At 41.9% G+C, this 22795-nt stretch overlaps 1 protein-coding gene across 3 annotated transcripts in view; it reads right to left on the bottom strand.

Annotated features, from left to right (window-relative positions):
• Nucleotides 1-22795, bottom strand: part of Nup160 (nuclear pore complex protein Nup160) — a 418270-nt gene that overhangs the window by 31509 nt on the left and 363966 nt on the right. For all 3 annotated transcript variants that reach the window (XM_070084997.1, XM_070084995.1, XM_070084996.1), the window contains exons 18-19: nucleotides 6897-7010; nucleotides 3873-3989 (exon numbers count right to left, since the gene is read on the bottom strand). In XM_070084997.1, coding sequence (XP_069941098.1) covers nucleotides 3873-3989; nucleotides 6897-7010 — 231 coding nt within the window. The remainder of the gene's footprint in view (nucleotides 1-3872; nucleotides 3990-6896; nucleotides 7011-22795) is intronic.

Consider the following 22795-nt stretch of genomic DNA (forward strand, 5'->3'; position numbering starts at 1 on the left):
CTCTTTCAATCTGTCTCTCTCTTTCTATCTGTCTGTCTATCTCTGTCTCACAGGTACACATAAATACAAGTATACATAGTATAAATTACCTAGGATAACCCAAGAAATCCAGACAAAGTGCTATACTCTGCTTGAAGATGTGAGTAAAAGTGATGACACAGTCTTGTGGCTCTCTGAGACAGAGAGCTAGATGGATAGACAGATAGACAGGGAGCTTGACAGACAGACAAATAGACAGACAGAAATGTTAGTGTACCAGTACCAGTGTACTAGTGTTCCACCCTCCTCCTCTTCTTCCTCTTCCTCCTCTTCCCCCTACTCTTCCTCCTCTTCCCCCTACTCTTCATCATACTCTTCCTCTTCCTCCTCTTCCTCTTCCTCCTACTCTTCCTCTTCCTCCTCCTCCTCTTCTTCCTCTTCCTCCTACTCTTCCTCCTCCTCCTCTTCTTCCTCTTCCTCCTCTTCCCCCTAATCTTCCTCCTACTATTCCTCTTCCTCCTCCTCTTCCTCTTATTCCTCTTCCTCCTACTCTTCCTCTTCCTCCTCCTCTTCCTCCTCCTCCTCTTCCCCCTACTCTTCCTCCTTCTCCTTCTCCTCCTCGTCCATAGTGTAAATTACAAGGAGTCGGCAGCTGTCAAAGTGACATATTGGCTCATTACTCTTTCCCCCTCCGGCCTGTCAAAACAATGGGGTCGGATGCTGCTTCCCCTCCTCCATTCTATCTAATTATCTTTCTCCCTCATTCTATCTGTCTGTCTATCTCTGTCTCACAGGTACACATAAATACAAGTATACATAGTATAAATTACCTAGGATAACCCAAGAAACCCAGACAAAGTGCTATACTCTGCTTGAAGATGTGAGTAAAAGTGATGATGCAGTCTTGTGGCTCTCTGAGACAGAGAGCTAGATGGATAGACAGGGAGCTTGACAGACAGGCAAATAGACAGACAGAAATGTTAGTATACCAGCAAAAACAAAGGGAGGGCGATGTTCATCTCATCTTTTGGCATCAGCTCTACCCTCATTTACCCTCATCAAACGTCAGCACTTATCAGATGTTATCTCCCCTTATCTTGTTACTGTCATGGGTGAACATTTATTATTACATATTATTATTATTACCTATTATTATTATTATGTATTATTATTATTATGTATTATTATTATTATGTATTATTATTATTATGTATTATTATTATGTATTATTGTTATCATTACGTATTCTTCTTCTTCCTCCTCCTCTTCCTCCTCCTCCTCCTCTTCTTCCTCCTCCTCCTCCTCTTCTTCTTCTTCCTCCTCCTCCTCCTCCTCCTCCTCCTCTGCCTCCTCCTCCTCTTGCCTCCTCCTCCTCTTGCCTCCTCCTCCTCTGCCTCCTCCTCCTCTGCCTCCTCCTCCTCCTCCATTCTTGGAACAAGTTTGAAGAGCTTGTAGTTCATAATCACTATCATTATCATCACCAATGCTCACATCTGAGTCTGGGATTTTGGAAAATAGGAGTTTCCTCTTTGATTCTGGTACAACTGAACGAGGGCCCAGCACCAGATGTGGAAGGCTGTGGGTTGTCTGGGTTTTCCTCACTATTACCCATATTATGGTCATTAGTTTCAGTCAAAACCTCACCAGAACCTTGAAACTCATCTTCACTGTCACTTCCATCTGTATTAGAACTGTCACTGGGGAACAAAAGTGTCCCAATTCGCCGAGGAGTGAGGAACTTCTTACTGCAGGGCACGGTGGAAATTGTGTACTATGATGGCATTCCCACAATGCACCACTGGGTCCCAGATTTTTTTCCTACTGCGCACACCCACCACACAGACCCATTCTCTCACATCTAGGCTTATCAGCCTTTTCCTGCGAGATTTGAGGCCGCTAGAATTTATGCGTACTAGTACGTCAAAAACCCCTACGCGTAAGACGTACTAGTACGACCAAAACCCTCAAAGGGTTAAAAGCAGATAAAATCAGATATAGATTATGCTTCTGTAATGCCTGAGTGATATAAAAAGGGTGTCTATGAAAAAATAGGTTCCAAGTTCAGAACAATTGATCTGAGCAATTTTCGGGAAGGAATTAACATTGTAAATTGGGAACCTATTATAATGAGCTAAAAGTGGTAGAGAGGTCCAATACTGGCCTAAAAAAAAGGTAAAACTAGAGGTTTTATATTTCTGAGAGTTTCATCAGGACCCAAACTCAGAAATAAGGTCATAAAATGAAACTAGAAAATATATAGAGTTCACAACTGTAAACTAAGAAAAAAGTAGTGCTACAAAGATATACTACAATGAGTCTCTTCCTAGATGGAGGTAAAATACTTTAATGATGCTCAATACACAGTAGTACATACAGCAGCTTTAAACAAAGATGAGTAAATTATGGAAATTTATGGAATCAATAATTGCCGAGGCAGTTCGTAGCCACCTTGAAAAGCATAAATTAATCAACGAATCTCAGCATGGTTTTACAAAGGGGCGTTCCTGCCTTACGAATTTGTTAACTTTTTTCACTAAGGTATTTGAGGAGGTAGATCATGGTAATGAATATGATATTGTGTATATGGACTTCAGTAAGGCTTTTGACAGGGTCCCACATCAGAGACTATTGAGGAATAGGAGGAGAAATTTTTTCCTGGATAGAGGAACGGTTGACAAATAGGCAGCAGAGAGTTTGCATAAATGGGGAGAAATCAGAGTGGGGAAGCGTCACGAGCGGTGTTCCACAGGGGTCAGTGTTGGGCCCCCTGCTGTTCACAATATACATAAACAACATAGATGAGGGCATAAAGAGCGACATCAGCAAGTTTGCCGATGACACCAAAATAGGCCGTCGAATTCATTCTGACGAGGACATTAGAGCACTCCAGGAAGATTTGAGTAGACTGATGCAGTGGTCGGAGAGGTGGCAGATGCAGTTTAATATAGACAAATGCAAAGTTCTAAATGTTGGACAGGACAATAACCATGCCACATATAAACTAAATAATGTAGATCTTAATATTACGGATTGCGAAAAAGATTTAGGAGTTCTGGTTAGCAGTAATCTGAAACCAAGACAACAGTGCATAAATGTTCGCAATAAAGCTAATAGAATCCTTGGCTTTATATCAAGAAGCATAAATAATAGGAGTCCTCAGGTTGTTCTTCAACTCTATACATCCTTGGTTAGGCCTCATTTAGATTATGCTGCACAGTTTTGGTCACCGTATTACAGAATGGATATAAATGCTCTGGAAAATGTACAAAGGAGGATGACAAAGTTAATCCCATGTATCAGAAACCTTCCCTATGAGGATAGACTAAGGGCCCTGAATCTTCACTCTCTAGAAAGACGTATAATTAGGGGGGATATGATTGAGGTGTATAAATGGAAGACAGGAATAAATAAAGGGGATGAAAATAGTGTGCTGAAAGTATCTAGCCTAGACAGGACTCGCAGCAATGGTTTTAAGTTAGAAAAATTCAGATTCAGGAAGGATATAGGAAAGTACTGGTTTGGTAATAGAGTTGTGGATGAGTGGAACAAACTCCCAAGTACAGTTATAGAGGCCAGAACGTTGTGTAGCTTTAAAAATAGGTTGGATAAATACATGAGTGGGTGTGGGTGGGTGTGAGTTGGACCTGATTAGCTTGTGCTACCAGGACGGTTGCCGTGTTCCTCCCTTAAGTCAAGGTGACCTGACCTGACTAGGTTGGGTGCATTGGCTTAAGCCAGTAGGAGACTTGGACCTGCCTCGCATGGGCCAGTAGGCCTGCTGCAGTGTTCCTTCGTTCTTATGTTGTTCTTATGTTAACACAAAACAAGTCAAAAATTATCATAGCTCTGCTCTTGAAAATACACAGGTAATTCAGCAACTTTTTATACTATACCTTTGAGAAGAGTTTGTTCTGCTGTACTTCTCTCAGCTCTAGAAGTAACTTGTCGAGGGCAGTGTATGGCAGCCACACTGGTGGTGCTGCAGCATGAAGAGCAGTACGTAAACCCACCTGAAACCCATAATATAAATTAACCACCTACAAAATATGCTTCTAACTTCCTCACACCAATTACCCATCTGCCAAACATGAGTACCACTCTGGAAAATACTATAAGACTTGTTCAGATTTTTAACTTAGTGTGTTAGTCACCCAGGGTAAGCCAAGAAAGTCAGTGTGTCATTGATGGTTGTCCGTCTCATTTCCATTGTGCTCCTTTAATCTTGTTCCCCAGGATGTGACCCACACCAGTTGACTAACACCCAGGTACCTACTCTGGAGATCAGGGATAGCAGGTGTAAGGAAAAATGCTCAACATTTCCAACCGTGTTGGGGACTGAACAATGGACACTCAGTGTGTGTCAGTAGCAATTATTCAACTTGGCAAACATCAGTGCCAACCTGCAACCTACCACCCATCCAATACCCACCTACCAAACACTGGTTATATTCTTATCAAACATCAGTTAATCACTTGCCAAACACCACTTACCCACCTGGCAAACATCAGTATCAACATACCAAACATCAGTACCCAGGCTTCCTCAACTTATTAATCTCAATCTAAACCTTTTTCTTATTTTCAACAAAATCTGTTGATAACATCTCACCCACTCTCTCATTTGCTCTCTTTTTACATTGCTTCACCACTCCCTTAATCTCTCTCTTTCTTTCCATATACTCTTCCCTCCTTGCATCACTTCTACTTTGTAAAAACCTCTTATATGCTAACTTTCTCTCCCTTACTACATCATCATACCACCAATCGCTCTTCTTCCCTCCTTCACCCCCTTTCCTGTAACCACAAACTTCTGCTGAACATTAACACTACATTCTTAAACCTACTCATACATCTTCAACCCCATTGGTGTAGAAATAAAGCTATTGTTATTATTATTATTAATATTTTTTTCAATGCACCAGCCACATCCCACCAAAGCAGGGTGGCAAAAAAAAAAAATCACTTTTTAACATTAGTAATGAAGACAGAAGAAGGGGGTATTAGCCCCTTGCTCCCGGCATTTTAGTCGACTCTTATGACATGCATGGCTTACGGAGGAAGAATTCTGTTCCATTTTCCCATGGAGATAAGAGGAAATAAGAACAAGAACTAGTAAGAAAATAGAAGAAAACCCAGAGGGCTGTGTATATAGATATGCTTGTACATGTATGTACAGTGTGACCTAAGTGTAAGTAGAAGTAACAAGACATACCTGAAATCTTGCAGGTTTATGAGACAGAAAAAAGACACAAGCAATCCTACCAACATGTAAAACAAATACAGGCTTTCATCTTACACTCACTTGGCAGGATGGTAGTACGTCCCTGGGAGGTAGCTGTCTACCAACCTACAACCTAGGATCATTATTATTATTATTTTTTTTTTTCAACAAGTCGGCAGTCTCCCACCGAGGCAGGGTGACCCAAAAAAGAAAGAAAATCCCCAAAAAGAAAATACTTTCATCATCATTCAACACTTTCACCACACTCACACATTATCACTGTTTTTGCAGAGGTGCTCAGAATACAACAGTTTAGAAGCATATACGTATAAAGATACACAACATATCCCTCCAAACTGCCAATATTATTATTATTATTATTATTATTATTATTATTATTATTATTATTATTATAATTATTATTATTATCCAACTCAAGTGATCCTCAGCAAGCTTAAATTTATTAACCCATATTACACCTCAATGAAACATCTTAATTTTGTCATGTCATGGATGACTTCTGTAAATTTATTTACACATCTTGCCTGACAAATACCAAGATTGCTCTATAAGCAACTAAGCAGCTTGTGCCTTCCTTCATGGTGCCTTCACCCAAGACACTTTCATTGTACTGTGAACCACGAGTTAACCTCGCCTATTTAGTGCTGTGACCAAAGACACTATCACTGTCAAGCATGTCAAGAAAAAAGAAAAAGCGCAAAGGTTTGCAACAAGGTTAGTTCCAGAGCTCAGGGGAATGTCCTACAAAGAAAGGTCAAGAGAAATCGGCCTGACGACACTTGGGGGCAGGAGGGTCAGGGTTGACATGATAATGACATACAAAATACTGTGTGGAATAGATAAGGTGGACAAAGACAGGATGTTCCAGAGAGGGGACACAGAAACAAGGGGTCACAATTGGAAGCTGAAGACTCAGACGAACCACTGGGATGTTAGGAAGTATTTCTTCAAGTCAGAGTTGTCAGGAAGTGGAAGTCTAGAAAGTGATGTAGTGGAGGCAGGAACCATACCTAGCTTTAGGATGAGGTATGACAAAGCTCAGGGAGCAGAGAGAGAGAGAGAGAGAGAGAGAGACACAGAGACAGAGACAGAGAGACAGACAGACAGACAGAGACAGACAGACAGAGAGACAGACAGACAGACAGACAGAGAGAGAGAGAGAGAGAGAGAGAGAGAGAGAGAGAGAGAGAGAGCGAGAGAGAGAGAGAGAGCGAGAGAGCGAGAGAGAGAGCGAGAGAGAGAGCGAGAGAGCGAGCGAGAGAGCGAGCGAGAGAGCGAGAGAGAGAGCGAGAGAGAGAGCGAGAGAGAGAGCGAGAGAGAGAGCGAGAGAGCAAGAGAGAGAGAGAGCGAGAGAGAGAGCGAGAGAGAGAGCGAGAGAGAGAGCGAGAGAGAGAGCGAGAGAGCGAGAGAGAGAGCGAGAGAGAGAGCGAGAGCGAGAGCGAGAGCGAGAGAGAGAGAGAGAGCGAGAGAGAGAGAGAGAGAGAGAGAGAGAGAGAGAGAGAGAGAGAGGACCTAGTAGCAATCAGTGAAGAGGCTGGGCCAGAAGCTGAGTCTCGACCCCTGCAACCACAATTAGGCGAGTACTGTACTATAAACTGTGAAGCAGCAGACCTCACCTGTTGGTGCTGTGACCCAAAACACTATCAATGTACTGTGAACCAGGAGCTAATCTCACCTGTTTAGTGCCATGACCCAAGACACCATCAATGTACAGTGTGGCAGTTTTGACTGCTTCCTCCAACAGTCCGTGAGTCACATACAGCTGCAGTAACTCCCCACAGTTGCGAGTCTGTAAGTAAAGACTTCTTCATGATGCAACCTCCAACAAAATATGCTGTCATAACTATATTATTAAAGCTTTGGAATTATGAATTAAATAAAAATATATTGCTATTCTCTTAACCCTTAAACTGTCCAAGTAGATCTACATTCACATGCGTAGTGCTCCAAAAGCAGATCTACTTTTTTTTTTTACGTATTTTCAAATACATATAACAAAAAAAATAAAGAAGATCAAAGTTTTTTACACGTTTTCAAATGTAAAAAAAAAAATCCACTTTTTTTTACATACAGTGGACCCCCGACATTCGATGCATTTTAACGCAAAAATTTTGCCTCGATATTCGATGGAAAACCCGATATTCGATACGATTCGTACAAGATGTGTCCATGTGTGGCCTGAACTGCCCCGTGTGTGTCAGTGTTTACAAGCCAGACAGTGTGCGCGCATCTAAGGATACATTCGGTACATTCCATATTATCCATATTATCACTGTTTTTGGTGCATGTGTCTACAAAATAAGTAACCATGGGCCCCAAGAAAGCTTCTAGTGCCAACCTTGTGGTAAAAAGGGTGAGAATTAGTATGGAAATTAAGAAAGATTTTGAAGGGTTTGGGGCTAACCCTGAGAAGCCTATGCCAGTTGTGGAATCCATTGTGCCTACTTCAAAAATTAAGGAAATTTGTGCAAAGTGGGTTGAACTGCAAACCTTTATGGATGAAAATCGCCTTAAGACAGCTATTGCAAGCCGTGCTGGTGACTATTACAATGACAATGTTGTGGCCCATATTAGACAAATCGTAAAGGAACGGGAGGTACAGAGCTCTATGGACAGATTTGTTGTGCGACAGAGGTCCAGTGACTCTCAAGCTGGCCCTAGTGGCATTAAAAGAAGAAAGGAAGTAACCCTGGAAAAGGCCTTGCTACCTCAAGTCCTAATGGAAGGGGATTCCCCTTCTAAACACCAACACCATCCATACTCTCCCTTCCTCCCATCCCATCAATCATCACCAGATCTTCATTAAAGGTAAGTGTCAATTATTCAATTGTTATTAATCTATTGTTATTGTTATTATTGTAATTATTCTATTGCATTAAACTTAATATTTCATGTGGTAATTTTTTTTTTTTTCATACATTTGGGTGTCGTGCACGGATTAATTTGATTTCCATTATTTCTTATGGGGAAAATTAATTCGACTTTCGATATTTTCAACATTTGATGAGCTCTCAGGAACGGATTAATATCAAATGCCGAGGGTTCACTGTACTTTCAAATGTTGAAAAAACGTAGATCTATGTTTGGACAGTTTAAGGGTTAAAAAAGGGTTAAACCCATATGCAACATTCAGCTTATTATAATGATAGCCAATACAAAAAACAGAAAGGAGATGCCTCAATACTTAACCCTTTCACTGTCGTTTCTGTAATATTACGGCTTTGAAGCCAGTGTCAGTCCCGTGATACTTCACAAAAATTCTAGCAACTTCAAATTTGGCAAGAGAAAGCTGGTAGGCCTACATATATGAGAGAATGGATCTGTGTTCAGTGTGCACAGTATAAAAAAATTGGGGAGGCCACAGTGCATTGTGGGAGTGCCAATTCTGTACGCCTTGTTCACCATGCCTAGCGGTAAGGAATACAGTGGACCCCTGACCAACGAAGGCATCGTCTAACAAATTCGACTAACGAAGCATCTGAGTGTAAAAATTTTGGCCCGACCAACGATGAAAAACTCAACCAACATGATTCATCCCGAACACATCCACGTGTCCCGTCTGGCCTGAGCGCGCCTTAATTTCCCTGCCTTCAGTTAGTGTGCCAGTGTTTACAAGCCAGTGTGGTCACATCCACACATACACACAATACATTTTGTACTATTCTAGTGCTTTTAACCCTTTGGGGGTTTCAGACGTGCTAGTATGGCTTACGACCCAGGGTTTTTGACGTACTAGTACGCCTAAATTCTAGCGCCCTCAAATCTAGTGAGAGAAAGCTGGTAGGCCTACATATGAAAGAATGGGTCTATGTGATCAGTGTGCGCAGTATAAAAAAAATCCTGAAGCACACAGTGCGTAATGAGAAAAAAAGAACCTTGACCGTGTTTTTGGATTAAAACAGCGACTTTGCACTGTATTTTCGTATGGTATTTATTGTTGTATTCTAGTTTTCTTGGTCTCATTTTACAGAATGGAAGACATACTACAGAAATTGAGATGATTCTGACTGGTTTTACAATGAAAAGTACCTTGAAATTGATGTTAGGTAAGACACATATTTAACAGTTAGGTATCTTTATCTTCATAATAAAGATACCTAACTGTTGCATATGTGTCTTACCTAACAACCTGTCGGTATTTTATACCATTTTAATGTTCACCTTGAAATTGAGCTCAAAGTAGCAGAAATGTTCGATTTTTACCAAAGTTCAAAAGTAAACAAATCATGCCAAGCGTCCAATACACATCAACTGGTGAGTCTCATATTCTTTCACAAGTGTGCTGATATTATTTATACCATTTCTACACTAATGCAGTAGTCTGCATAAGAATAAAAATTCAAAGTGGAAAGCCAAAGAAACATAAGAGGGGCCTGGGGATGTGACTAATGAACAGAGAACTTGTTATTTTAGTGCCAGGAATGTCTTTCTTGCTTATTCTGGACCCTATTCGGAAATTGGCATCTTTTGAAATTTGTGTGAAATTGGCAAAATTGCTAAATTCTGACCACTTTATTGGATAGTTGAAATTGGAAAATAGGTGGTTTCTTGTACTCATTCGATAGAAAAAATGGAGTTCTAGCGAAAAAGTTATGATTTTTGTCAACTAGTACACTGGAATTGGCCAAAAATAGGGCTCAAAGTGGGCAAAATCACTGATGCGTAAACATCGTCGAGACAGCTAAATTCGCAAGAGCATAATTCTGTAAGTTTTCCATCAAATTTCATACTTTTGATGTCATTATGATCGGGAAAGATTCTCTATCTTTTCATAAGAATTTTTTTTTTTTTTTTTTTTTTTGAAATTTGGCCAACCCTGAGAACAAGTCTCTGAGAGGACCTGCCGACCCCCAAAGGGTTAATGCTTGTAACTGCTAAATAAGCCACCATGGGCTCCAAGAAAGCTTCTAGTGCCAACCCTGTGGTAAAAAGGGTGAGAATTACAACTGAAATGAAGATCATCACAAAGTATGAAACTGGAGTGCATGTCTCCGAGCTGGCCAGGTTGTATAACAAACCCCAATCAACCAACGCTACTATCTTGGCCAACAGAAAGGCAATCAGGGAAGCTGTTGTTGCGAAAGGTGCAAGTATGTTTTCGAAACACAGATCACAAGTACTCAAAGATGTTGAGAAACTGTTATTGGTGTGGATAAACGAAAAACAGTTATCAGGAGATAGCATCTCCAAAGCGATCATAAGTGAAAAGGCAAGGCAGTTGCATGACGATTTAATTAAAAAAATGCCTGCAACTGGTTATGTAAGTGAATATAAGGCCAGCAAAGGTTGGTTTGAGAGATTTGACCCCTTGACTGTTGCAACCCCAAATCCTGAGGTGTCTCCTGGTGTCGCAAAATTTCAAAATTTCAAAAAAAAAAAAAAAAAGAAAAGATAGAGAATCTTTTCTCAATTGTAATGACACCAAAAGAACAAAATTTGATGGAAAACTGACGGAATTACACTCTCGTGAAGTAAGCGACCTTGCAGATATTTATGACTCTGCGGTTTCGCCCACTTTGAGCCCTATTCTCAGTTAATTCCATTGTTCCAGTTGCCCAAACTCATAGTTATTTCTTTAGAACTCCATTTTTTCTATCAACTGAGTACAAGAAACTGCCCATTTACCAATTTCAACTACCCAATAACGTGATCAGAAATTCACAATTTGGCCAATTTCACGAAAATTAAAAAATATGACAATTTCAAAATAGGGTCCAGAATGAACAATGCAGACATTCCTGGCTTTAAAATAACATTTTCTTTGCTCATCAGTCATGTCTCCAGGCTCCTCTGATATTACTCTTGCTTTATATTTTGAATTTTTATTCAAACAAAAAATAGAAGATTTACTGTTATGCAGACTACTGCAATATTACTGTATAAATAATGCCAACCCATTCATGTCTGCATATTAGAATGGCTAGTTGGACATTTATTGGAAAATGACATCATTTGTTTACTTTTGAACATCGGCAAAATTCAAACATTTCCCCTACTTTGAGCTCCATTTCAAGGTTCTTTTCATAGTAAAACCAATCAAAATCACCCCTATTTCTATAATATGTTTTCCATTCTATCAAATAGGACCAAGAAAACGAGAATACAACCATAAATACAGTGGACCCCCCCATACCGTTGGCCTTACATAACGTTAAATCCGCATACCGATACGTTTTATCGCTAAGATTTTGCCTCGCATACCGCTAAAAAACCCGCTCAACGCTGTCCGTCCGAGGCACGTCTATGTGAGGCCTGAGCCAGCCTCACATGTTCCGCCGGTGGTATTGTTTACAAGCCAGCCTCCGCGGTAACATCCAAGCATACAATCGTAACATTTCGTATTATTACAGTGTTTTTGGTGATTTTATCTGCAAAATAAGTGACCATGGGCCCCAAGAAAGCTTCTAGTGCCAACCCTGTGGTAAAAAGGGTGAGAAATATTATCGAAATACAGTGGACCCCCGGTTAATGATATTTTTTCACTCCATAAGTATGTTCAGGTGCCAGTACTGACTGAATTTATTCCCATAAGGAATATTGTTAAGTAGATTAGTCCATTTCAGACCCCCAAACATACACGTACAAACGCACTTACATAAATACACTTACATAATTGGTCGCATTCGGAGATAATTGTTATGCGGGGGTCCACTGTACTGTGGTACCATGGTCAACTGCTGATGCTGCTGCTGCTGCTGCTGCTGCTGCTGCTGCTGTAGCACCATCAGCTGCTGCTGCTGCTGCTGTACCACCGTCAGCTGCTGCTGCTGCTGTACCACCACCAGCTGCTGCTGCTGCTGTACCACCGTCAGCTGCTGCTGCTGCTGTTGTAGGACCGTCTGCTGCTGCTGTAGTACCGTCTGCTGCTGCTGTAGCATCATCTGCTGCTGCTGTAGCACTGTCAACTGCTGCTGCTGCTGCTGTAGCACTGTCAGCTGCTGCTGCTGCTGTAGCACTGTCAGCTGCTGCTGCTGCTGTAGCACCATCAGCTGCTGCTGCTGCTGCTGCTGCTGTAGCACCATCAGCTGCTGCTGCTGCTGTTGTAGTACAGTCTGCTGCTGCTGTACCATTGTCTGCTGCTGCTGTAGCACTGTCAGCTGCTGGTGCTGCTGTAGCACTGTCAGCTGCTGCTGCTGCTGTACCACCATCAGCTGCTGCTGCTGCTGCTGCTGCTGTCGCTGCTGCTGCTGCTGCTGCTGCTGCTGCTGCTGTAGTACCGTCTGCTGCTGCTGTAGCATCATCTGCTGCTGCTGTAGCATCGTCTGCTGCTGCTGTTGCACTGTCAGCCGCTGCTGCTGCTGTAGCACTGTCAGCTGCTGCTGCTGCTGCTGTAGCACCGTTGTTGGTGTGGCTTACTGAGAATACCAAGAAACAATTAACCCCAGAGGGTTAGCCACCCAGGATAACCCAAAAAAGTGAGTCATCGAAGACTGTCTAACTTATTTCCATTGGGGTCCTTAATCTTGTCTCCCAGGATGCAACCCACACCAGTCGACTAACACCCAGGTGAACAGGGAAAAATGCCTGGAACTAGTGCTCATATTGGTGAATTTAAAGCCAGCAAAGTTGCTTTGAGAGATTTAAGAATTGCTGTTACTGGATCAGTCAGCTGTTGCTAGATCAGTCAGCTGTTGCTAGATCAGTCAGCTGTTGCTGGATCAGTCATCTGTTGCTGGACCAGTCAGCTGTTGCTGGACCAGTCAGCTGTTGCTGGATCAGTCAGCTGTTGCTGGACCAGTCAGCTGTTGCTGGATCAGTCAGCTGCTGCTGCACCACAGTCAGCTGCTGTTGCACCATCAGCTGTTTCTGAACATGACTCGTCCCGAACCTGTCCGTCCAGCCTGAGCGCCTGCCTTGCCGTCATTGTTTACAGGCCAGGGTGGCCCGTTGCATGCATACATTCGATACATTTTGTATTATTCCATTATTTATAGTGCTTGTAACTGCTAAATAAGCCACCATGGGCCCAAAGAAAGCTTCTAGTGCCAACCCTGTGGTAAAAAGGGTGATAAATACTATCGTACCACAGTCAGCTGCTGCTGCACCACGGTCAGCTGATAAATTGGACCAGTCAGCTGCTGCTGCACCACAGCTGCAGCTGCACCATGGTCAGCTGTTGCTGCACCCTGCTGCTGCTGCACCATGGTCAGCTGCACCACAGCTGTTGTTGTTGCTGCACCACCATCAGCTGTATTACTCGAAGATGTGGAGAGTGTTGTTGGTGTGGCTTAACGTGAAACAATTACTGAGAAACAATTAACCCCTGAGGGTTAGCCACCCAGGATAACCCAAGAAAGTCAGTGCATCATCGAGGACTAACTTATTTCCATTGGGGTCCTTAATCTTGTCTCCCAGGATGCAACCCACACCAGTCGACTAACACCCAGATGAACAGGGAAAAATGCTTGGAACTAGTGCTCATATTGGTGAATTTAAAGCCAGCAAAGGTTGGTTTGAGAGATTTAAGAATCATAGTGACATACACAGTGTGATAAGGCCTGTTCTGGAAGAAAATGCCAAACAGGACCTACAGTACTCAGGAGGAAAAGGCACTCCCAGGACACAGTGTCTCATCAGTCATTGCTGCATCTTCAATAAAGGTAAGTGTCATTTATTCTTCATTTAGTAGAGTAGTACATGCACAATATATACTGTGCATGTACTACTCTACTATTATTTTTTTATTATCACACCGGCCGATTCCCACCAAGGCAGGGTGGCCCGAAAAAGAAAAACTTTCACCATCATTCACTCCATCACTGTCTTGCCAGAAGGGTGCTTTACACTACAGTTTTTAAACTGCAACATTAACACCCCTCCTTCAGAGTGCAGGCACTGTACTTCCCATCTCCAGGACTCAAGTCCGGCCTGCCGGTTTCCCTGAATCCCTTCATAAATGTTACTTTGCTCACACTCCAACAGCACGTCAAGTATTAAAAACCATTTGTCTCCATTCACTCCTATCAAACACGCTCACGCATGCCTGCTGGAAGTCCAAGCCCCTCGCACACAAAACCTCCTTTACCCCCTCCCTCCAACCCTTCCTAGGCCGACCCCTACCCCGCCTTCCTTCCACTACAGACTGATACACTCTTGAAGTCATTCTGTTTCGCTCCATTCTCTCTACATGTCCGAACCACCTCAACAACCCTTCCTCAGCCCTCTGGACAACAGTTTTGGTAATCCCGCACCTCCTCCTAACTTCCAAACTACGAATTCTCTGCATTATATTCACACCACACATTGCCCTCAGACATGACATCTCCACTGCCTCCAGCCTTCTCCTCGCTGCAACATTCATCACCCACGCTTCACACCCATATAAGAGCGTTGGTAAAACTATACTCTCATACATTCCCCTCTTTGCCTCCAAGGACAAAGTTCTTTGTCTCCACAGACTCCTAAGTGCACCACTCACTCTTTTTCCCTCATCAATTCTATGATTCACCTCATCTTTCATAGACCCATCTGCTGACACGTCCACTCCCAAATATCTGAATACGTTCACCTCCTCCATACTCTCTCCCTCCAATCTGATATTCAATCTTTCATCACCTAATCTTTTTGTTATCCTCATAACCTTACTCTTTCCTGTATTCACCTTTAATTTTCTTCTTTTGCACACCCTACCAAATTCATCCACCAATCTCTGCAACTTCTCTTCAGAATCTCCCAAGAGCACAGTGTCATCAGCAAAGAGCAGCTGTGACAACTCCCACTTTGTGTGTGATTCTTTATCTTTTAACTCCACGCCTCTTGCCAAGACCCTCGCATTTACTTCTCTTACAACCCCATCTATAAATATATTAAACAACCACGGTGACATCACACATCCTTGTCTAAGGCCTACTTTTACTGGGAAAAAATTTCCCTCTTTCCTACATACTCTAACTTGAGCTTCACTATCCTCGTAAAAACTCTTCACTGCTTTCAGTAACCTACCTCCTACACCATACACTTGCAACATCTGCCACATTGCCCCCCTATCCACCCTGTCATACGCCTTTTCCAAATCCATAAATGCCACAAAGACCTCTTTAGCCTTATCTAAATACTGTTCACTTATATGTTTCACTGTAAACACCTGGTCCACACACCCCCTACCTTTCCTAAAGCCTCCTTGTTCATCTGCTATCCTATTCTCCGTCTTACTCTTAATTCTTTCAATTATAACTCTACCATACACTTTACCAGGTACACTCAACAGACTTATCCCCCTATAATTTTTGCACTCTCTTTTATCCCCTTTGCCTTTATACAAAGGAACTATGCATGCTCTCTGCCAATCCCTAGGTACCTTACCTTCTTCCATACATTTATTAAATAATTGCACCAACCACTCCAAAACTATATCCCCACCTGCTTTTAACATTTCTATCTTTATCCCATCAATCCCGGCTGCCTTACCCCCTTTCATTTTACCTACTGCCTCACGAACTTCCCCCACACTCACAACTGGCTCTTCCTCACTCCTACAAGATGTTATTCCTCCTTGCCCTATACACGAAATCACAGCTTCCCTATCTTCATCAACATTTAACAATTCCTCAAAATATTCCTTCCATCTTCCCAATACCTCTAACTCTCCATTTAATAACTCTCCTCTCCTATTTTTAACTGACAAATCCATTTGTTCTCTAGGCTTTCTTAACTTGTTAATCTCACTCCAAAACTTTTTCTTATTTTCAACAAAATTTGTTGATAACATCTCACCCACTCTCTCATTTGCTCTCTTTTTACATTGCTTCACCACTCTCTTAACTTCTCTCTTTTTCTCCATATACTCTTCCCTCCTTGCATCACTTCTACTTTGTAAAAACTTCTCATATGCTAACTTTTTCTCCCTTACTACTCTCTTTACATCATCATTCCACCAATCGCTCCTCTTCCCTCCTGCACCCACTTTCCTGTAACCACAAACTTCTGCTGAACACTCTAACACTACATTTTTAAACCTACCCCATACCTCTTCGACCCCATTGCCTATGCTCTCATTAGCCCATCTATCCTCCAATAGCTGTTTATATCTTACCCTAACTGCCTCCTCTTTTAGTTTATAAACCTTCACCTCTCTCTTCCCTGATGCTTCTATTCTCCTTGTATCCCATCTACCTTTTACTCTCAGTGTAGCTACAACTAGAAAGTGATCTGATATATCTGTGGCCCCTCTATAAACATGTACATCCTGAAGTCTACTCAACAGTCTTTTATCTACCAATACATAATCCAACAAACTACTGTCATTTCGCCCTACATCATATCGTGTATACTTATTTATCCTCTTTTTCTTAAAATATGTATTACCTATAACTAAACCCCTTTCTATACAAAGTTCAATCAAAGGGCTCCCATTATCATTTACACCTGGCACCCCAAACTTACCTACCACACCCTCTCTAAAAGTTTCTCCTACTTTAGCATTCAAGTCCCCTACCACAATTACTCTCTCACTTGGTTCAAAGGCTCCTATACATTCACTTAACATCTCCCAAAATCTCTCTCTCTCCTCTGCATTCCTCTCTTCTCCAGGTGCATACACGCTTATTATGACCCACTTCTCGCATCCAACCTTTACTTTAATCCACATAATTCTTGAATTTACACATTCATATTCTCTTTTCTCCTTCCATAACTGATCATTTAACATTACTGCTACCCCTTCCTTTGCTCTAACTCTCTCAGATACTCCAGATTTAATCCCATTTATTTCCCCCCACTGAAACTCTCCTACCCCCTTCAGCTTTGTTTCGCTTAGGGCCAGGACATCCAACTTCTTTTCATTCATAACATCAGCAATCATCTGTTTCTTGTCATCCGCACTACATCCACGCACATTTAAGCAACCCAGTTTTATAAAGTTTTTCTTCTTCTCTTTTTTAGTAATTGTATACAGGAGAAGGGGTTACCAGCCCATTGCTCCCGGCATTTTAGTCGCCTCATACGACACGCATGGCTTACGGAGGAAAGATTCTTTTCCACTTCCCCATGGACAATAGAAGAAATAAAAAAGAACAAGAGCTATTTAGAAAAAGGAGAAAAACCTAGATGTATGTATATATATATATGCATGTGCGTGTCTGTGAAGTGTGACCAAAGTGTAAGTAGGAGTAGCAAGATATCCCTGTTATCTTAGCGTGTTTATGAGACAGAAAAAGAAACCAGCAATCCTACCATCATGCAAAACAGTTACAGGTTTTTGTTTCACAGTCATCTGGCAGGACGGTAGTACTCTACTATTGTGCATGTATCCTTCTCTTTGTGTGTAGGAAAATGCATATTTCATGTGGTAAAATTTTTTTCATACTTTTGGGTGTCTTGCACGGATTAATTTGATTTCCATTATTTCTGGCAAGACAGTGATGGAGTGAATGATGGTGAAAGTTTTTCTTTTTCGGGCCACCCTGCCTTGGTGGGAATCGGCCAGTGTGATAATAAAATAAAAAAATATTTCTTATGGGGAAAATTCATTCGCATAACAATAATTTTGCATAACAATGAGCTCTCATGAACGGACTAATATTGTTACGCGGGGGTCCACTGTACTATACGAAAATAGACCACAAAGTCGGCATTCTAATTAAAAAAAAAAACGGTCTTTTTTTTTCCTCATTATGCACTGCGTGCTGCAGGATTTTTTTATATGGTGCACACTGACCACACAGACCCATTCTCTCACATGTGGGCCTACCAGCTTTCTCCTGCTTGATCTGAAGCCGCTAGAATTTATGAGTATATATACGTCAAACACTGTGGCTCGTAAGACATACATACGACCGAAACAGTCAAAGAGATAAGAATCGTAGTGGCATACACAGTGTGATAAGGCATGGTGAGGCTGCCATTTCGGACAAAGAAGCGGCTGAAATTTTTTTTTTTTTTTTTCAACAAGTCGGCCGTCTCCCACCGAGGCAGGGTGACTCAAAAAAGAAAGAAAATCCCCAAAAAGAAAATACTTTCATCATCATTCAACACTTTCACCACACTCACACAGTATCACTGTTTTTGCAGAGGTGCTCAGAATACAACAGTTTAGAAGCATACACATATAAAGATACACAACATATCCCTCCAAACTGCCAATATCCCAAACCCCTCCTTTAAAGTGCAGGCATTGTACTTCCCATTTCCAGGACTCAAGTCCGACTATATGAAAATAACCGGTTTCCCTGAATCCCTTCACTAAATATTACCCTGCTCACACTCCAACAGATCGTCAGGTCCCAAGTACCATTTGTCTCCATTCACTCCTATCTAACACGCTCACACATGCTTGCTGGAAGTCCAAGCCCCTTGCCCACAAAACCTCCTTTACCCCCTCTCTCCAACCCTTTCGAGGATGACCCCTACCCCGCCTTCCTTCCCCTATAGATTTATATGCTTTCCATGTCATTCTACTTTGATCCATTCTCTCTAAATGACCAAACCACCTCAACAACCCCTCTTCTGCCCTCTGACTAATACTTTTATTAACTCCACACCTTTTCCTAATTTCCACACTCCGAATTTTCTGCATAATATTTACACCACACATTGCCCTTAAACAGGACATCTCCACTGCCTCCAACCGTCTCCTCGCTGCTGCATTTACCACCCAAGCTTCACACCCATATAAGAGTGTTGGTACTACTATACTTTCATACATTCCCTTCTTTGCCTCCATAGATAACGTTTTTTGACTCCACATATACCTCAACGCACCACTCGCCTTTTTTCCCTCATCAATTCTATGATTAACCTCATCCTTCATAAATCCATCCGCCGACACGTCAACTCCCAAGTATCTGAAAACATTCACTTCTTCCATACTCCTCCTCCCCAATTTGATATCCAATTTTTCTTTATCTAAATCATTTGACACCCTCATCACCTTACTCTTTTCTATGTTCACTTTCAACTTTCTGAAAAATATGTGCAGGAATTCCAGGGGTACATAGAGGCTGTTTTGGAAGAAAATGCCAAACAGGACCTACATTACACAGGAGGAAAAAGCACTGCCAGGACATAAGCCTATGAAAGACAGGCTAATCTTAAAGTTGTGTAGTAATGCTAGTGGGGAGTGCAGAGTGAAGCCTCTACTCATGTATCACTCAGAAACTCCCAGTGTGTTCAGGAAAAACAATGTCATGAAGGCTAGTTTTTGTGTGATGTGGAAGGCAAACAGTAAGGCATGGGTCACTAGGGACATTTTCTATGAATGGTTTTATCATGTGTTGGGCCCCACTGTGAAAAATTACCTCCTGGAAAATAAATTGACTTTAAGTGCCTCCTGGTATTAGACAATGCTCCTGGCCATCCTTCAGAGTTGCCAGAGCAAATTTCGGGGGAGTTGAATTTTATCAAAGTGAAATTCTTGCCTCCTAATACCACTCCTCTCCTTCAGCCCATGGACCGGCAAGTCATTTCAAATTTCATAAAACTGTACACCAAAACAGTGTTTCAAAGTGCTTCGAAGTGACCTCAAACACTTGATTAACCCTAAGAGAGTTTTGGAAAGATCACTATAGTATCCTCAATTGCATAAACCTTATAGGTAAGGCTTGGGAGGGAGTAACTAACAGGACCTTGAACTCTGCTTGGAGGAAATTGTGGCCACAATGTGTACAAGAGAGGGATTTTGAAGGGTTTGGGGCTAACCCTGAGGAGCCTATGCCAGTTGTGGAATCTATTGTGGCATAGGGGAAGTCCATGGGGTTGGAGGTTAGTGGGGAGGATGTGGAAGAGTTGGTGGAGGACGACGAAGAACTAACCACTGATGAGCTGCAAGAGCATTAGCAACGGCAAGAGGCCACAACTGAGGAAATTGCTTCAGAGGAGGGGAGAGAGAAATTGAGGAAGTTGCCTTCTTCAATGATTATGGAAATGTGTACAATGTGGACAAAAGTGCAAACCTTTATGGAGGAAAATCACTCTGACACAGCTATTGCTAGCCGTGCTGGTGACTTTTACAATGACAATGTTGTGACCGACTTTAGGAAAATCTTAAAGGAACGCGAGGTACAGAGCTCTATGGACTGATTTTTGGTGCGACAGAGGTCCAGTGACTCTCAAGTTGTTCCCAGTGGCATTAAAAAACAAAGAAGGGAAGTAACCTTGGAAAAGGACTTGCTACCTAAAGTCCTTATAGAAGGGGATTCCCCTTCCCAAAATTAATACACCTCCATCTCCCCTCCTCCCATCTCATCACTCATCACTACATCTTCAATAAAGGTAAATGTCATTTATTCTTTATTTAGTGCATGTATCCTTCTTTTTCTGTGAAGGAAAATGTATATTTCATGCGAAAAAAAAATTCATACTATTGGGTGTCAAACAGATTAATTGGATTTCCATTATTTTTATGGGAAAAATTAATTCGGCTAACGATAAATTCGTCTAACGATAAGCTCTCTGGAACGGATTAATATCGTTGGTCGAGGGTCCACTGTACCTCACTCCTTGGCGAACTGGAACTCTTCTCTTCCCAAGTGATAGTTCTAACACAGATGGAAGTGTCAGGGAAGATGAATTTTATGGTTCTGAGGAGTTTGTGACTGAAAGCAATGCCAAAGGGTACCAGAAATAGTGCTGAAAAGCCTTATGACCCTCAATCTTCCACCTCTGGTGCTGGGCCATCTCGTTCATGTTTAGTTGTACCACAGCAAAAGAGGAAACTCATATGTTCCTATGTCCAGGACTCAGATGTTAGCAGTGGTCATGATAGTGATACTGATTGTGATTTCCAAGCTCTTGATTATAATTCCAGTAGCAATAATGAAGTGGAACATTCTCCAGTGAAGCGTCAATTTATACAAGACTACATGCATTTTGGTAGTGTGCCATATGCTATTCCAAGAGAAAGGAGTATATTTCAGAGCACATCCCTTGGCCCTACACCAGGAACAGATAGTGAAAAGGGAAGACAGCATGGGTAGTGGGAAGGGAAGCGTAGGTGGTGGGGAAGACAGCGTGAGTGGTGGAAAAGGCAGCACGAGTGGTGGGAAAGGCAGCATGAGTGGTGGGAAAGGCAGAATGAGTTGTGGGAAAGGCAGCATGAGTGGTGGGAAAGGCAGCATGGGTAGTGGTAAAGACGGCATAGGTGGTGAAGACGGTATGGTTGGTGGGGAAGACAGTTTGGGTAATGTTACAACTGGGATGGATAATATACATGTGGCAGCAGGTGGTGGTTGTGGTGCAATGTGTCATGTGGTACCAGCAGCACCCCAGGTTGGTAGCCATGCTGCTGACTTAGCATATCCATAACAAAGGCCACCTTTAACCACCCACACACCACAACCTGCACAACCACAACCACCTGTCAATATCCAGTGCACACCATCAGACTGCATCTGGGATTGGCAGCAGGGTGCCAATTTTGTTCCCAATCCCCATAACCTTGATGAAGCTCAAAGTGGAATACGGCCATCTTGTACACTTGGGAACAATGCCACTGAACTACAGTGTTTTTAGTTATTCTTTGATAAACCTCGGATGGAAATTATTGTCAGGAAAAGTAACACATACTTCGATTACACCCTGGCAAACAATTACTTCACCAAGATTATGCCTACACCACTGGAAGGGAACAACTGTGGCTGAGATGTTTCTGTTCCTTGCCACAATAATGCTTATGCCACATGTGTATAAGCACACTCTCACATCATACTAGTCACCAGATCGCCTAATTTCAACCCCAGCTTTCAGTGATATAATACCAATGAACCAATTTCTGCTACTGTTACATATTCTACACTTCTCAGACAAAACAAGGCCTGACAGAATGACAGGTTATACAAGATTAGGAATGTGTTATGTATCTGAAACAAAAGTTCTGAATGTATTTTTATCCCTTCAGGAAGCTTGTTATTAATGAGTCTGATTTTGTTCAAAGGTAGACTGTCATTCAAGCAGTATATACCAAGCAAGAGGAAATGCTTTGGTATAAAGTCGTTTGTACTTTGTAATTGCTACAGTGGTCTTGTATAGGATATAATGTGTACACTGGAAGTAATACACTGAAAGATACCAGGAAGTTATTGGGTATTTTTGTGCACATACAACAAAATGCCCACAAAAAATGCAGACACATTCGTTTTATGTGTGAGGAATGTAAAACAGCACTGTGCATAACATCATGTTTCAAAAAGTTCCACAAGCTGCAGCACTTCTAGGAATGTGTCCAGTGACTATGTGTACAGTGGAACTCTTGATTTCGGCCGTAATCCATTCCAAAAGGTCGGCCTAAATCCAAAACAGCAGAAAACCAAAGTAATATTTCCCATAAAAATTAACGTAAATACAATTATTGATGGGTAGGCTTCAGGATATACATGTTTATAAAGGGGCAACTGATATACCGGATCATTATTTAGTTGTTGCTACAGTTAGAGTATGAGGTAGATGGGACAAAAGGAAAACAGAAATAAGTAAGAGAGAGGTGAAAGTGTATAAATTAAGGGAGGAGGAAGTTAGAGTAAGATATAAGCAACTATTGGCAGAAAGGTGGACTAGTGCAAGTATGAATAGTAGGGGATTTGAAGAGGGTTGGAATAGTTTTAAAAATGCAGTATTAGAATGTGGGGCAGAAGTTTGTGGCTA

The sequence above is a fragment of the Cherax quadricarinatus genome, chromosome 14 (assembly GCF_038502225.1).
Source record: "Cherax quadricarinatus isolate ZL_2023a chromosome 14, ASM3850222v1, whole genome shotgun sequence".
In the NCBI taxonomy this organism is placed as follows: Eukaryota; Metazoa; Arthropoda; class Malacostraca; order Decapoda; family Parastacidae; genus Cherax; species Cherax quadricarinatus.